The following is a 15,753-nucleotide window of genomic DNA, read 5'->3' as shown; positions in this document are numbered from 1 at the left end:
GTATGTATGTAGTAGTTGAGTAGTAATGGTGGTGGTGGTGGTAGTGGAAGACGGGGTGGAGAGAGTGATGACGGCAGTGGCAGCGGCGGTTACGGCCGCAGCTATCACGACGAAATGGTAGTAACAGAGCAGCACAACAGCAGCAGAACGGGGGGGGGGGGAGGGTGAAACGGACAACAAACAACGAAACTGTGCCGTGAGAACATCCCTAACACGATTCTCCCAAGTGCTAACGCGCCGCGCCGCGCCGATAAGGGTTGTATGCGACCGCGACCGCGACTGCGACAATCGGGTACGGGAACGGCGCGGCGCGGCGCGGCGCGGCGGCGGTAGCAGAGAGTACTGAGCGCCGAGCAGCTTGATGTGCCGACTGCCGAGTGCGCCGTTTGTCGCCTTTCTCGTTTCGTTAGCACTTTGAAAAGCTACTCGTATCTCGACGTACTCGTAATTGCCCAAGTGCTCGATGATACCGAATTACCGATCCGTCGGCGGCGTCGGCGTTGGCGTCGGCGTCGCAATGAAAATGCTCAAATTTTGATGCAAGATCGAAATGAAGTACGAGTAGATTTGCCACATAGGCAGGCCTATGGCCTAAAGGCTGACAAGCTATCGGCACTAATATCGCGATCAGTACCAATACCATTCTCACCCCTCCCCCCGGTCAACTTTTCCCCTTCATCCCCTTGTGTACAAGACATTCAGTCTCAGCAGGGTGTCTACCAAAATTTAATTTTCAAAAATAGCGACTTTTCGCGACCTTTTTTCGCGACTTTTTTTCAGTAGGTACACCCCCCATTTTCTAACGAAAAAAATTGGGTTCCAATAAAGTTTGCACTTATTGAGTGGTGGGAGGGGGGGGGGGGAGTTTTGGACAACTTTCAATAGTTTCCATGTGACATAAATAGTCATCCGAATTTTCGAGCTTTTCTTTTTCCTTTTCCATCTACTTAACTTTCTTCAGTTCTAAAATTTCAATTTCTTCGATTGTTCTTTTTCTAGTCATTTCAACCACTAATTTTTCTTTATGTTTGAGCGAGAAGTTCATTCTTTCACTTTAAAACTTTGAAAGTTGAATGATATTTTTTCAGAAATTGTGATGTGTAAAACGAAAAGAAAACAAGCCCGAGCGAAGCGAGGGCAAAAGCTTTTGAAAATTTGACTTTTGAAAAGTAAAAAAACACGTTTCTCTTCCATCACGGGCCCTTTTTTGTCGGACCCTCCAGAATGAGCGAGTCCGGGGTAAACTCTCCTCTTTTCCCCCTCTCGACGGTCCTGCTCCTCCAGCAATATAACAATAATTTCCAAAAGATTACAATAGGTATTTTTAAAAATACGCATACATGGCCTGTACGAACCGAGCCAACTGAGGGCAAAAGCACTGGTAAAACGAAAATTCACAATTCTCCAGAAGTGAAAAAATATCATTTTTGATGTGAGAAGTCAATTCTTCTATTATCAAGACTCAACTGTTGGCCAAAGAAAATGAAATAATATGCCCGAGCGAAGCGAGGGCGAAAGCTTTTGAAATTTTGAATTTTTACGATAATTTGAAATGCTAATTTGGTAGTAGCATTAACATTGAATAATAATACGAAAAGTATTAAAAAATTAAAATTGGGACGATTTTTCGCTACTTTTTGGTATTTTTGGCAAAAATCGCGACTTTTCGCGACTTTTAGCGACATAGCGACCTGGTAGACACCCTGACTGTCAACTAGTCAAGTCATCGCAACTGTAGAAATCATAATGGCTGAGCTGGTGGGACACGAAGGAGAGGGAAATGCATCTAATTGTAAGTAAGTATCAGACATCTGCATTCTGCATCCTACGTAGGTAGAGGCTCGTAGGTACGTAATTCCATTACAATGCCCATGTCAGACATGGCATGGCAGATACGAGTACGTACCTAGCTAGTAGCTACCTACTACCCGGTATCTGTATCTACCTAATACGAGTACACATATCACGTATCATAAACAAAGGTTGGCTTTGGCAGCCTTCCGCCTAAGTAAAGGGTACAAGTGTAACCTCGTAACTAAAAAGACGAGCGCACAACACACAAATACAGGGCGCAGTCGAGCAGACGAGCACGCAAGTGAATGTAATGTTGGTTGCCTATCATATGCCATGCCATGCCACTTTGTAGTGTTCTCTCTGCTCTGCATTATTTACATCGGCATCGGGGTAATCTGCGAGTACTGCCTGTTTATGCGAGAGTACGCGCGCGTGCGTATGCAATGCTGCGTACTGTGTGCTACAGAAAGAAACAGAGAGCGAACGGGGTGAGGGAGGGGGGGGGGCAAAAAGACAGAAGTGTTTTAAAAACGGGCCAACGCCAACCCTGACGTGCAACCCTGTCGACCCGACTTTACGCGATTATTGATCCACCTCGATACGCCGCTACCGCCACCATCGCCATCGCCATCGCCACTTCGGCCAACTACCCCTCCCACCACCACTCACGCTCCCGCACCCGCACCCGCGCCGCGCCACAATCGTAAAACATTGTGTCCAGGCCGCCCACCACAGATTGTCTCAACTCAACTTTCAACCATCACTGTTATCTAATTTCAGTTGCTAGGTACTTGGCCTCCTCCGACCCCTGCATCCCTGCATCCCTGCATCCCGTATCGCAGAGCCCTACCAACACACTAGTAGATAGAAGCTAGATAATACCTACACCTACGAGTGTCGAGTATGCCAATGCAAACAAAACGCGTTTTGCAAATGGAGCAAAAAGATTTTGCACTGGCAACGAGTTGACGACAACAGCGTATGTGAAAATGTATGGGTAATTGGGTACTACATTACATAGGTATAGGTAAAGGTATCTACTAAGTACTCGTATCTACGCGTACTACGCGAGCTTTTAGATTCATATTTGCACGGAAGGTGGATATCATCGAGAAACTTCCGCGTGGAAAGTTTCAGAACCCCCCCCCCCCCCCCGGCCAATAAAAATTTTATGTATCAGCCCCGTGCGAACCGATTTTCATAATTTTCTAGTACATTCGCGTTGTAGACGCTCGTAATAGGTATTCCCATGAAAATTTCCCACCGCACTCCTCGTATTCAGCCTTCAAAATTTCATATTATATGTTCTTTTCAACGATGAAAATAATGCGAGGTACCCTACAATTGTAGAAACACGTTTTTCGGATGAATTTTTGACCCCTAACGTAATAGGTTTTTTTTTCGAAATGTTTGCTTCGGTGCGCCGAGCCGTGGCGAGAAAATGAAAAAACATGCCGCGCCGCGCCGTAGGGTGGGGGGAGTAAAATGAGAATTTTGGGAGAAATAACAAACTAATAACGAGTAAGGTGTCGTTTCGGCGTGATTCGATACCGCCGAGTTCGAATATGACGTCGGATTTTCCGCAACATTTATCTAGGCCCCTCCAGAGCCAGAGCTCTCTGCCCCCGCCTTAATCATCACCAAATATTTATGAAATACAGTTACTTCGTTGACATTGGTGTCGTTTTCATACGATTCAACCCACCCCTCCCCAAACCAGGGAGAACAAATACGTGTTGCGTCAGACTTTTTCAGAGCCTCAGCTACCTCCCCAATTTTTACCATTTTTAAAACGGAGCTACTTTTATGTACAATATTGGCGTCATTTCCATCCGAATTAAAATACCCGAACACAAATATGACGTCAGATTTTGTTTTACTGCCACCCAGTCCCTTCCGCAATTTCCGCTAAGTATTTTTGAAATGAAGCTACTGTACTTTTACTCGTACATCTGACATCGTATTCGCATTCATCGAGTTCGATTGAGGAGGGAGCAGCCGAGGCTACGGGTCCGGATGGAGGGAGTGGACATTTTTCAATCGTAATTTCAGAAAAGGGGGGTTTTCTCAAAAAGATGAGGGGCTGGTGGTCTGAAACTTCCAGTCCAGCAAGAAAGTTTCTAGATGGTACTCGTACTCACCTTCGATGCAAATATGTACTGGATATAGGTAGCAGTAGCACTGTATAAAGTGGATAGGAAGAGCGAAGAAATCTCTCTAGTTATTATTACAGTAATGTAAGTATTTCTCCCATCGCACCCTGCCCCTCGTGACAAGCATCCAAACAGTAACTGTACGCCGAGTGTCCTAGTAGTGAGTCACGAGTCGGTGTGGTTACTATATTTCTTACTATGTTTATCTTATTTGTATTACGCGTGTGACACACTAATGCTGTATGTACGTTATGTTTTATGTTCCTCAACTGAGTGAGAATCGCACCACATTGACATTACCTTTCTACCAGAGGAACAACCACTCCAGACCACGGCTGGATCAACAACATACTTTCTATATTAATAATTACGATATTAAGTAAACCTTAATGACGTTATGATATTGATAAGTTGCGCGATGTTAAGGGTGTATAGAACCTCTAGGTAAGTTATTGTAGCCCCAACCCCCATATTCCACAATCAACTAGCCCCAGTGCCCTACCTATGAGATGTTGGGACTGACTGGGGAACCCGAACCCGCAAAAAAAAAAAAACAGCGTGTACTAACCGTGGATTGGCTTGTCTGTAACCGTATGGTGCGCCTGGGTTATGGTGAAACTTGGAACTGTCCGAGCCCGATTGATATGGAACAGAATGAAGATGCGGTCCAGATTGTGTGGAGGGCGTAACACCCCACACTGTTGTCACCACAGACAGTTGCTGTTGCGGCGTCCACTCCCTTAGAAAGCAAACAAACAAAAAACAAACCAATGAATAAACACAAACCGTAAGAAAAAAATTGGCGTTGGAGAGTATTCGAGTATAATACGAGTATGTAGTAAGTAAGTAAGTAAGTAGGTACCCATTGTGCGTGTAATCGTTAATAGGTAGCTTAACAAAATACGCGTATAATTATTAATACGTATATTATTGGCGAGCGTGCAGTAACAGCGGTAAGCATCGACCACCGAGCAGCACGCACGTTTGAACACTTGACACTTGAACCATCGCATCGCGACGATAAAATTTTGGCTCGAGAGTTGGAAAAACGCTTAAGACAACGCCACCGGCGCGGCGCGATGCGGCGCCGCATGAAAATGTTTCAAAATTGAAAAAAAAAAAATAATAATTTTCCGTCACTAGTTTAACCTACATACTCGTATTTCTGAAAAAATTTTTGTTTCGTACTATTTTTTCGAAAATACCTTCCTACCCCCCCCCCCCCTCCTATGATAAGGTCATCTCCGAAGTTAAAACGCTTCCGTATAGCTTTCAACATTGAATGAAAACTGTACGCAAAAGTCACGTAGTACGATTTGTCGATGATGAATTGTAGGTACTCGCGGTAGGTACTACAGATGCGAGAGATAGGCATATTTTGTACGTCTACGTGTGTATGTACAATGTACATGTACCTAGGTACTCGGAAGGTGAAGGTGAGGGTGTTGGTGTATGGTATGTTGCGAATGAAATAAGTAGCTGTTAACGCCGCGCTGCGCTGCGTCAAAATATGTACATGCAGAAAGAACCGAAGAAAGAGTGCCACACAAGGTACGAAAACGAGTACGAGTACGGCACAGTAAAAGGAGCAAACGAGCAATGGTAGGTAGGTAGGTTGGTGCAGGTACATTACATAGGTACTTACTACTAACGTAAGCAGCACGAGGTACGGTGAGAGAAAGGAGCGGATAAGGCATTGGGGTCGGGGCCGGGGCCGGGGCACATAAAACCTAAATTGGGCAACGGACAAAGCGCGGATACGGGCGTATGCGTAGCAGCGTAGGCGAATACGGTGTACTACTGATGCTGATGCTGATGCTCAAAAGTGAAGATACGAGTACATGCAAACATGTACACAGCATAATTATGTATATTGTATATGTATGCCCTATGTCTACGTATTACGTACGTCGTACATCGCATTCGCTTCGATTCGCACACAAAACAGATTATCGGTGGAGCTTTTGCCATTGCCGTGGCCGTGGCTGTGGCTGGAGACTGCGCGGCGCAGAGCGGGACGGTGCGAGAGAGCCGCTGCTCCGCGTCGCCGATGCTTTGCTTTGCTTTGCTGTGCTGTGCTGTGTGCTTTGCTTAATGCTCATGTTGTGCTTGCGCTGCTGTACGTACATCGTACGTACACTGTACCGCAGCGTCTACAACTACGGCAACATTCGACGCAAAAGGCGCCCGATGTGTACTAGGCGTGGGGGCGGCGGCGGGAAGGGGGGAGGCCAGACGGTATATGGTGTGACGAGTGGTTGGTTATCGTAGGAATTTGTCTTCAGCAACATCGGGCATCTCATCTCATTTCATCTCATCTCATCGGTGCGGAGCGGCGGTGGCGAGTGCCAGTGCCAGTGCCAGTTCAATTACCGTGACCGATCTCCGCGTCGTCGTCGTCGTCATCATCATCATCATCATCATCGATGCACCACACCACTCCGCACCAGATCGCCTATGCAGCCTATCCTACTCAACGCGACGGTGCAGTGCATCAAGTGTTTTGTGTATTCTGCATTTACTCGTGTGTATGTAGTACTTTACTACTCGTAACTCGTATACTTAAGTATTGGCATTCTCCGACCCAACCCGACAAGACCCGTTCAAAATACCATGGCACAAGAAGTACTCGACTAGCAACTATAGCAACAACTACCTATTTGTATAACATACGAGTGTACTCGTAATATACGAGTAGAAACTATCTGTAGTCTATACGATTTGTAATACGAGTAAAGCCCGTCACACTTGACCGACAAACAGTTGAAAATTACGTGGGCGGCGCGGCGCAGCGCAGCGCAATCCTGCACTACCATGCAAGTACGAGTACGTTCATCAGTAGGTACCTAGGTTAGGCTTACGGCTTACTACATACGAGTACAAATACGCGTACGGCATACGGCGTACGTAACTACGAGTAAAATAGTCTGTCAGGTACGCGACTAAATTCGAAGAAATCTGAACAGCCTTTGCCTTTGGCTTTGGTCAGTTTTCTCAATTTTCACTCGTACGATAATGCGATAATGAAATTGGCATTAAGAGGTCGAAAAAGTAGTACCGCTCCTACCTATTCTAAAACATTCTCTCGGTTTTTTCACAAATGATAATGGTACCTATTTTTCGAAGATCGGGTAGTACGTAAATTAGCATTATCATTATTTGAGGGAAGAAAAACCATTCGTACTCGTCACGCAAATCGATGAGCAGAATTCAAATCGGGGAACTAAACCACTTTTCCCCAAACTACAACCAGTTGCGCACCTCCGCCATTCTTTCAGTCCTCTCCTACCCCTCTTCGAAAGTCATTTGCTCCCACTCCCCATTCGGGATCACCTAAGAAAGTTAAAAACTTTTCGACAGTGATTAAGCGCATCGCATACGGATGGCGCTTCAATTTTCGTTTCAGTGAGCATGAGCAAGGGACAGGGTGACGCAGTCGACAGGTGCAGTAGGGGATACGAGTATTACGTTAGTTATGTAGTACCGATACCGAGGTACTACGAGTAGGTACAGTACATTCTACAGTACGGTCAACGGTGTATTCGTACTGAAGATGTAGCAAATAATGCTGAAGCCAGACAGTCTATCTACGAGTACACAAAATACGTACCTACGCGTATCATTACCAGTTTACCTATACTCAACTGACGAGTGTAACCAGTAAGCAAAGTACACATCATAAAACTACGTATAACTATAGGTACTCGACTCGACTCGACTCGACTCGACTCGTAAGTGTGGTAAGACTAAGTAGTAAGTAAACGTAAGTGTAAGCGTAATGGGTGCTGCGCGGCGTGCGGCGTACGGCGTTATTGGGCTGTTGCGATTGCGACCCGAAACCCGAAGAAAGGAAAGGGTGACTGCTGTCGAGCGGCGGGCGCGTCGGCCTCGGCACTCGACGACGCCGCAGCGTTGTGCCGCGCCCCGCCGCCGCCGCCGCCGCCGCCACCGTCACCGCTCACCGATCAGGCAAGCTACGCTACCATCTGCTCTTGCCATCGCCATCGCTATCGCTATCGCCCTTTCGCCTTTGTCGACGCAGAACAAACGCATAGAGTGCGGCGCGGCCGCGGCAGCGGTGACGGACGCAGACCACCCTCAACCCTGTCCGTCTGTCTACCTTTAATTCTTGTATAATGCTCTCTCGCCTCCGCAACGCTATGTGGACGAGTACGAGTACGAGTACGAGTATACGAGTATACGAGTTCGAGCACACCACACAACATCGTTTCGTTTCGTTTCGTTTCATTTCATTTCATTTCATCGCCCATCGCCCTACGTACGCCGAGTCGCTGACGCTTTCGTCGTCCGTCGTCGTTGTCTGCTCATTCCGACTCCGACTCCGACTCCGACTCCGCCACTTCCCCTCGCGTCCAGCCATCAAATATTTCCCATTTCGCGCTTCAAAGCTGCCACCTAGTGACCATACATCACAACTCTGTAAACTGAATCCGCCTGCGCTGCTCGGCTCTGCTCTGCTCTTCTTCTCTTCACTCTGCCACAGCGATTAGCTCAGCCTAGTTACACCTGTACCGCACCTCACCGCACCACTACCTCACCTCGTCTCTTAAGAAAACTAAAGCGAAGGGCCGAGAAGCCGAGAGCGAGGATGCAAACGAACGCAAACACCAATGATACAGGTACCTGCTGGCTGCTACCTACGCGGGGCTGCGGGGCATGGCATCGGCATCGGCATCGGCATACCATTCCTTAAGTACTCGTACACGCAATATGGGTACAATAATACCTATCTACCTACCTACTACGATGTATACCGTGCATATTGCCATCGCTCTTCATCTCCCGGCGCAGCGCCGCGCCACGCCGTTTCAACTCGCTCACACTCGCAACACTCGCTATAGTTTTATTTTGTGTGTGTGTTTTTTTACGTTTACTTTACCGTTTAGGTATGTTGGACAAAATCGACAATATCTCCTCTCCTAACTAGAGCCGTCGAACGCGAACACACACATATTTACAAACACTGGAGCTGGACAGTGGACAGGTTATTCTCATTTCTGGTCGTCAGTACCACGCTTTGTTTAATTTTATGGCTCGTACCCTACCTACTTTTGTATCGCGCTAAGTGGTAAACAAGATCGGTGGCAAGACGCGGCGCGGCGCCGAGCGCCACCTCCGCCACCTCCGCCGCCGCCGTCGTCGTCGTCACAGCCATCGCTGCACAGTTGCAAAGACACCAACAAGAATACAGCAGCGAGCAGACTGCAGACTACAGGTACACAACTACACATGGAACATTGCATACGAGTACAAGTACCTACCTATAGTGGGCAGTGAGCTGTAAGGTATATGCTATGTACGTATGCTATGCCACACCGCACCGCACCGCACCGCACCATGCTTACTGCCCACTGCCCATCCGAGGTTCGAGGTCCGAACACAGCAGTATGCACTCTGCATTTCCATTGGTACCTGTACCTGTACAGTGTACGTGCCCAGAGTCCATCTACGACTACGAGTAGTATCAACTGGGGTGTCCGGCCTCGAGATTTGCGATTTGCGATTTGAATACGAGTACGATCGAATATCATCAATTTGAGGGAAAATCCGAAGATAGCCGCGGCTAATCGTGTTTATAAAAGGAAGCCGAAAAAAAATCACGCGTGTATTTTTTCAATCTCCTTTCCTTCAAGCCTGAAACTTTTGTCAAAGTTGACCAACGGTGGCCCATATTTTGAAAATTGCAATTTTATCCGCCTCGAAAGATTGATTTCAATAATTGTCAACGCCCAGCAACGCGTGTTCTAATACTCGTCTAATCTTTTACGCAAATTAACACAGACAGTCAGACACCAGGGTGAGGGGGAGGGGGAGGGGTAGAGGTGATCGAGGGACACTGCACAAGTTACACATACTAACCGAAAGTGAGGGGGGGGGGGGGGAAACGCGGCTTTTTCAAAAATGATCCTACATCGAGCACTCCTGGCTCAGTTCCCTGAACAGCTGGAGGGCTCAACATTTTTCTGGGTAGTCTCCCACTCGAAATGAACTTTCCCATCAATTTTTGTCAAAATTCACTAATTCAGGATATGTTTTTTTTTTCGATCCACTCCTTCGTACATATAATTACGTACTCGAATATATTTTGGGTTTTTAATGTACATACACACATACTCTACGTGTGTAGTGCACCATTTATGCGGTTATGCGGCTAATGCTATGCACTAATGCGCTATTCTATCACTGATATGGCAACACGATGTAAGGCGCATTAGCACGAGGGGTGTTGGGGGGGGAGAGATCGGGCGGGAGGAATAACCATCACTATCATTCACTACGGACTGGTTACGTCATGTCCTGTTACCTGTTGCGATGGGATGCGATGTGGTACAAGAAGATCGGTGGCAGGGCAGGGCAGGGCAACACGGGGCTGGGGCGGGCGGGGCGCGACGTACGTGTAACGTAGCTTACCATACATTCTTCGCACTTGGGGAGGACAACTACATTCGATTTGGACAGAAGGTAGTCAACAATCCATTTCATTCCAATTCCAATCCATTCCATTCCATTCCATTCACTCGCACTCGCACTATTCCACACTCTATGTGAAAAGGTGGTCGACTGGTCGACTGCAGGTCGTCTTCCTCTCTCTCTCTCTGCTTTGTACTCGTACGAGTATTTCTACTCAATCGCATAGGTACTTGTTTCTTTGTTTTTGTACCTGGTTAGTGGTTAGTGACTACCTGCGTAGTTGTGTTCGATTTGCCGCATGCCCAGACTCGATTCTTTCAACTACGAGTCGCGATACATCTACAATTTGAAATGTGCATTTTCAATTCTCTTTCAAAACTGCGGTAATTTTTAAATTACAGAAAGAAAAACAAACTGCTGGCCCTGGCAAAGCGAGTGCAAGAACTCTTGAAAATCGGTATTTCGAGAGGCATAAAAAATGCTATTTTGTGTGTGTGTGTGTGTGTGTGATGAGTTACTTATCTATTACGTATTTAGCTTCAAAATTTTAAAATTCGAACGATGATATTTTTTTTTTTAATTCAAAATTGAAAAAGAAAAGGAAACGAGCCCGAACGGAGCGAGGCCAAAAGCTTTCAAAAGCTCGTGTTTCGAGAAGATCGAAATCAAAAAACCTAACGAATAAGGGTACAAATGGACGAAACAGCTGTTTTCCCCTAGTACAGCCATTCTGTAAGGTCGATGTCGCGAAGTTGTTTCATTTTTGTTTTCTATGTTCTATGTTATGGAAATTGGCCCCGCAGTCACCTCATCAGCCGAACTACGAGTACCGGGCTGAAAGAATGATTCCAATTCATCAGCTATACTGCTAGGTGCGTTACGTATGTACTTTAGAAACCTTAGAGCACGTGCTTATTAAAAAGTGCTAACCGTAACGTAAGTGGCGCTTTCATCGCGAGTCAATGGGTTCCTAAGTGCCTGCAGATGAGGCGAGCAGAGATAGTTTTTTGTTAGTCGGTACCTAGGTACTACCCAAGTTTGTACCAGTAGGTAGGTAAGCGGATAAGTCGTAAGTACCTATCGTTTAATGATATTGCAAGTTTGAGGATGGTCGCGACCATTGCCCATAAGCCCAAATTTTTCTTCATCGAGTTGAATTTACGAAAAATGCGAATGGGAATGCGATGCACTCTATACCGACGACGACGCGCGACGCTGCCGTTAGCCGACGCGATGGCTGGCGCTGGCGCTGGCGGTAGGAGTACGAAACGAGACGACCAACGAGAAAGCATAGCTGCTGCGGCTGCGAGGCATATTGGCTACCTAATGGGAAATGGAGATGGGGATGGGGACGAAGATGAAGAATGGCCGAATGGGCGAGGGCGGGCGCGGGCGGCCAGATTAAAAATAACTGACCGCGTAATGACACTCGCGTATCTACGAGTAAGTAGAAGTACTCGTACCTCCAGTCCTCTATACAGTACAGACAGTCTACCCATCTACCCATCTACCCACGGCCGATTGATTTCTTACTACGAGTACCATTGCACCTTTACCATACACGTGAATCGTGAATCGTGAATTGTGAATTTGTGAACATACTCGCAATCTCGCATGCACCTACTACTACCAATAGACCTACGAACTCGTACTCGTACTCGTACTCGTGTCGTCGGTATTACGCGTAAAAATAGCGATAACGAAACGCCGACGGGACGACACTGATGCTAGAGGCTAGACTGACTTATTTGAGACTCGTCGTTATCGTTACGTTCGAGTGAATTCTCATCATTTGTACATACTCGTACTCGTACTGGTATTGGTACGAGAAGTTAGAGACTCATCCACATCCATTTCCGTCTTCCCTCGGTTTTTGCGATTCATTTCGCGTTCCCTAAGTTCACCAGCGACACCGACACCGACACCGAGCATCGACGATCGCGAACGCGGCGAACACCAACATCGAACACCCTCTGATGGCTTGGCTTGGGCTCCGACAAACGAGGAACGAGGAACGAGAACGACAGTCGTCTAATAATTTACGGATTTACTCGTGCTTAGGTACCCAATACCCATTTGGAGTGGAGTTAGTACGATGCTTGTAGCTACCTACGTCTACGGTCTATGTATGCTTGTATTGCTTGTAGTGTAAGTGCACCACTGTAGTGGCAGCGGCAGCGGCAGCGGCAGCGGCAGCAGCAGCAGCGGCACTACCACCCGATCCGAGGGCAAAGGGAGGGGTCTTGTTATATTTTTGTCCGTCGAATGGCGGTTATATCGAGTAAACTACGTTAACAACATTTATTAATAATACGTCATGGCGATTACCTCCGCGTCTAGCCCTCAACCCTCAAACATTACTCGTACATGCAGCATGCTGCATATACACAGACAGTTACACACAACGACGCACCTAATACGTATTCTATATTTGACATAAACACACATACACACGCACACACATATTAACACGTAAGAGTATAGGCCTATAGTACCAACACTACACAACGCAACGCGCAACACCTAGTATGTAATAGTAGACCTTACTCCCCTTTTTCTTTTTTTCTTTTTTTTTTTTTTCGACTGCGGGTCGGTTTCGCTTTTACTGTTGCATCGCCTTGTTCCATACAAGGGCAAGACTGGCATATCGCACATCGCACATCGCACTCGCACATGGCATATCGGGTAATGGTAATAATGCATAACGCCAACGGAGCTGATTCAGTGATTCAGTCGACAATGAACCTCAGTTCAACAACCAATCGTGTAATTCACTGTGACCAACCGAAACATTTAGCAGAAAACTTTCCCTATGGTTCACGATATTTCTGTGCACGTTGTATGTATGTGTAAGTATGTACATTGTACACCGTACAGGGTGCGCAAAAATATCGTGAACCCCGGAGAAAGTTTTTCATTAAAAATATACGCGTAGGTTGGCAACGTGAACGGATAAATAGATGCGTATGGTATATGATTGGTGGAATGTTATCTCTCCAGTCCAACAACCAATCGTGCGCTACGTATCATTATCACTCGTATCATTCACTGTGACCAACCGAAATATTTAGCGTGAAAACTTTGTTAGGGGTTTACGATATTTGTTACGCACCCTGTAGACATACCTACAGCATACGGGTGGGTAGGTAGGTAGGTAGGTAGGTAGGTAAAGGTATTGGTAACGCAGGTACAGGCCACAGGGTGCCCAGGAATATCATGAACCCCGAAGAAAGTTAGTCTAACAACCAATCATGCGCTATCATAATTACTCCTATCATTCAGCGTGATCAACCGAAACGTACCTATTTAGTAGAAAACTTTTTTAGGGGTTCACGATATTTGTGGGCACCCTGTATTACATACCTACCGGGTGCCCAGAAATACCGGGCATGGCCAAAAGTTTTCGTAAACAAGATGTGGGTTGTCGACGGCCACGGCCACGGCCGCGGCATTGACGAATGTGTTTTGATATGGCTCAGCGCTGCCAACCCGTATTTTTTCACAATAATTCTCGCCAGCTGTGCTCGATATTTCTGGGCACCCTATAAGTAAGTAAGTAAGAAAGTACTCTACGAATACGTATCATCGGGATAGTAATGGTTACGATGCGATGCAACGTCGCGTCATCGTCATCGTCTCCGTCACGCCGAAACAACATACATACGAGTACGAATAACCACGTGTAATAAACCTGACGAGCTGACAACAACATTTTAACGTGTCCGTCCTTGCAAGTTTTGTACTGTATTCCCAATACTACGAGTACGAGTAATGACCATCACGTAATCCATCCATCCATCGACCATCGTACATGATATGCGAACGCGTATGCACCACACATTTGTCTGCGATGGTGTGATGGTGATACGTACTTTTCTACCAAATAGGTACGAGTACCTACGAGTACTTGTCGTAATCGCAACGAACTGTCGCGTCGAGCTCGCGCTGTCTTCCTCCTCCAGCCCTATACTTACTATTGCACACAACATCGCGATACCGATACAGTTCACCAGTTCACCACTCATCGTCAATACATTCAGGTAGGGTGTATCCAGGCCGAGGGGGGGGGGGTGCATGCTTTGGATTTGGCCGAAAGTTGGCGAAATTACCCAGTCAAATTTCAAGTCCATCGACTGTTCGGGGACTGCGCCAGGGGTTATTTAGAAAAAACCGAGGTTTCTCCGCATAACGCTATTCTGTTTTCCGCGAAATTGCGATTCGATTTTCCTAGTCTTTCCGACCCATCGAATTAAAAATCCCAGACCACTTTTAGCCCTCTCTACCAACAACCCCAAAATTGGCGGATCGCGAAAATAACGATTCATCGCCAACTTCGTAGACCACTAACACTGGGGGGGGGGGAGAGATGCCCTAATCATCCGATCGAACTTCCCGATTTTTTTTGGCTTCAATTTTTCCTAGCATCGCCGAGTGAAATGAGAAAAAATCGTGAAAGACATTTTCAATACAGGAAAAACTTAGCGAGTTGACGAAAAATCGCAGCGCTCGGCACAAGACTTAAACGTGATCTTGTAATTGTAATTCAACGGATTAGGGGGACCCGGAGACTCGCATCTCAACTATTGGAGAGCGGGGTAGTGACTATAGTGACCGACGTACCGGTTGGAGGTTATGTACGCTACGCGCTACCCGAAGGCGAGGCTGGCAAAAGCAGTGTTTTTCCCCATGCAAAAAATAACCATACCGCTAGTTCATCATCCAGAAAGGTAAGACGATTTAAAATTTTTCTGCATAGTCCACAACTTGACGTAAACTCGTTCAATTTCTGTCAAGATTCGGGACACGCTTTTTTCCCTCGATCCGTCGTATTTTTTTTTCAACACGAGATACAGCTGCTCTCGGGAATTTTTGAGCTACTCAAATAATAATAATAGTAATAATAATTTCGTCGCTTCTACCCACAAAATCATTGACTTTGAAATACGCAATTCAGTCGGAACGAGTACGAGTGTACCTCTGCTTACATACCAAATTTAAAAAAAACAAAAAAACAAAAAAAAACGTAAAATCGCATCGAAATCCTTAGTTGGCGATAGGAATATACATGTAGGCAGGGAGGAAATTGGTGCAATCTGCACGAAAGAACAATATTGACGTTGGTGTACGCTTTGAAGCCCCGAAAATATTCGAGAGGCTCGATTACAAGCAATTACAAACAAAGCGGTGCTAGATCTGTTTTACGAGTAAGTACCCAATTTGTATCTACATCATTGTATTATAGTTGAAATTTGAAGGGGGAAAAAAACGACGACAGCGGCACAGTTGAAAAAATACGTCGAGTTTGGAAAATTTTCATAAAATTCCACTGGCAGGTTGTAAGGACGAACACGAACGTGAACGTGAACGTACGCAT

At 46.3% G+C, this 15,753-nt stretch overlaps 1 protein-coding gene across 3 annotated transcripts in view; it reads right to left on the bottom strand.

Moving 5' to 3' along the window:
* LOC135841143 (zinc finger MIZ domain-containing protein 1-like) overlaps positions 1–15,753 on the bottom strand; it is a 172,255-nt gene that overhangs the window by 22,369 nt on the left and 134,133 nt on the right. For 2 of the 3 annotated variants that reach the window (XM_065357975.1, XM_065357966.1), the window contains one exon: positions 4,516–4,686. The exons of the other annotated variant lie outside the window; for it this stretch is intronic. Coding sequence is in view for 1 of the 2 variants with exons in the window: in XM_065357966.1 (XP_065214038.1) it covers positions 4,516–4,686 (171 nt within the window). In the remaining variant the exon portion in view is untranslated. The remainder of the gene's footprint in view (positions 1–4,515; positions 4,687–15,753) is intronic. 3 annotated transcript variants of the gene reach the window in all.

Source organism: Planococcus citri, chromosome 1 (genome assembly GCF_950023065.1).
Source record: "Planococcus citri chromosome 1, ihPlaCitr1.1, whole genome shotgun sequence".
Lineage (NCBI taxonomy): Eukaryota > Metazoa > Arthropoda > Insecta > Hemiptera > Pseudococcidae > Planococcus > Planococcus citri.
Note: the sequence above shows the minus strand (reverse complement) of the source record. Positions and strands in the feature narration are given on the sequence as shown.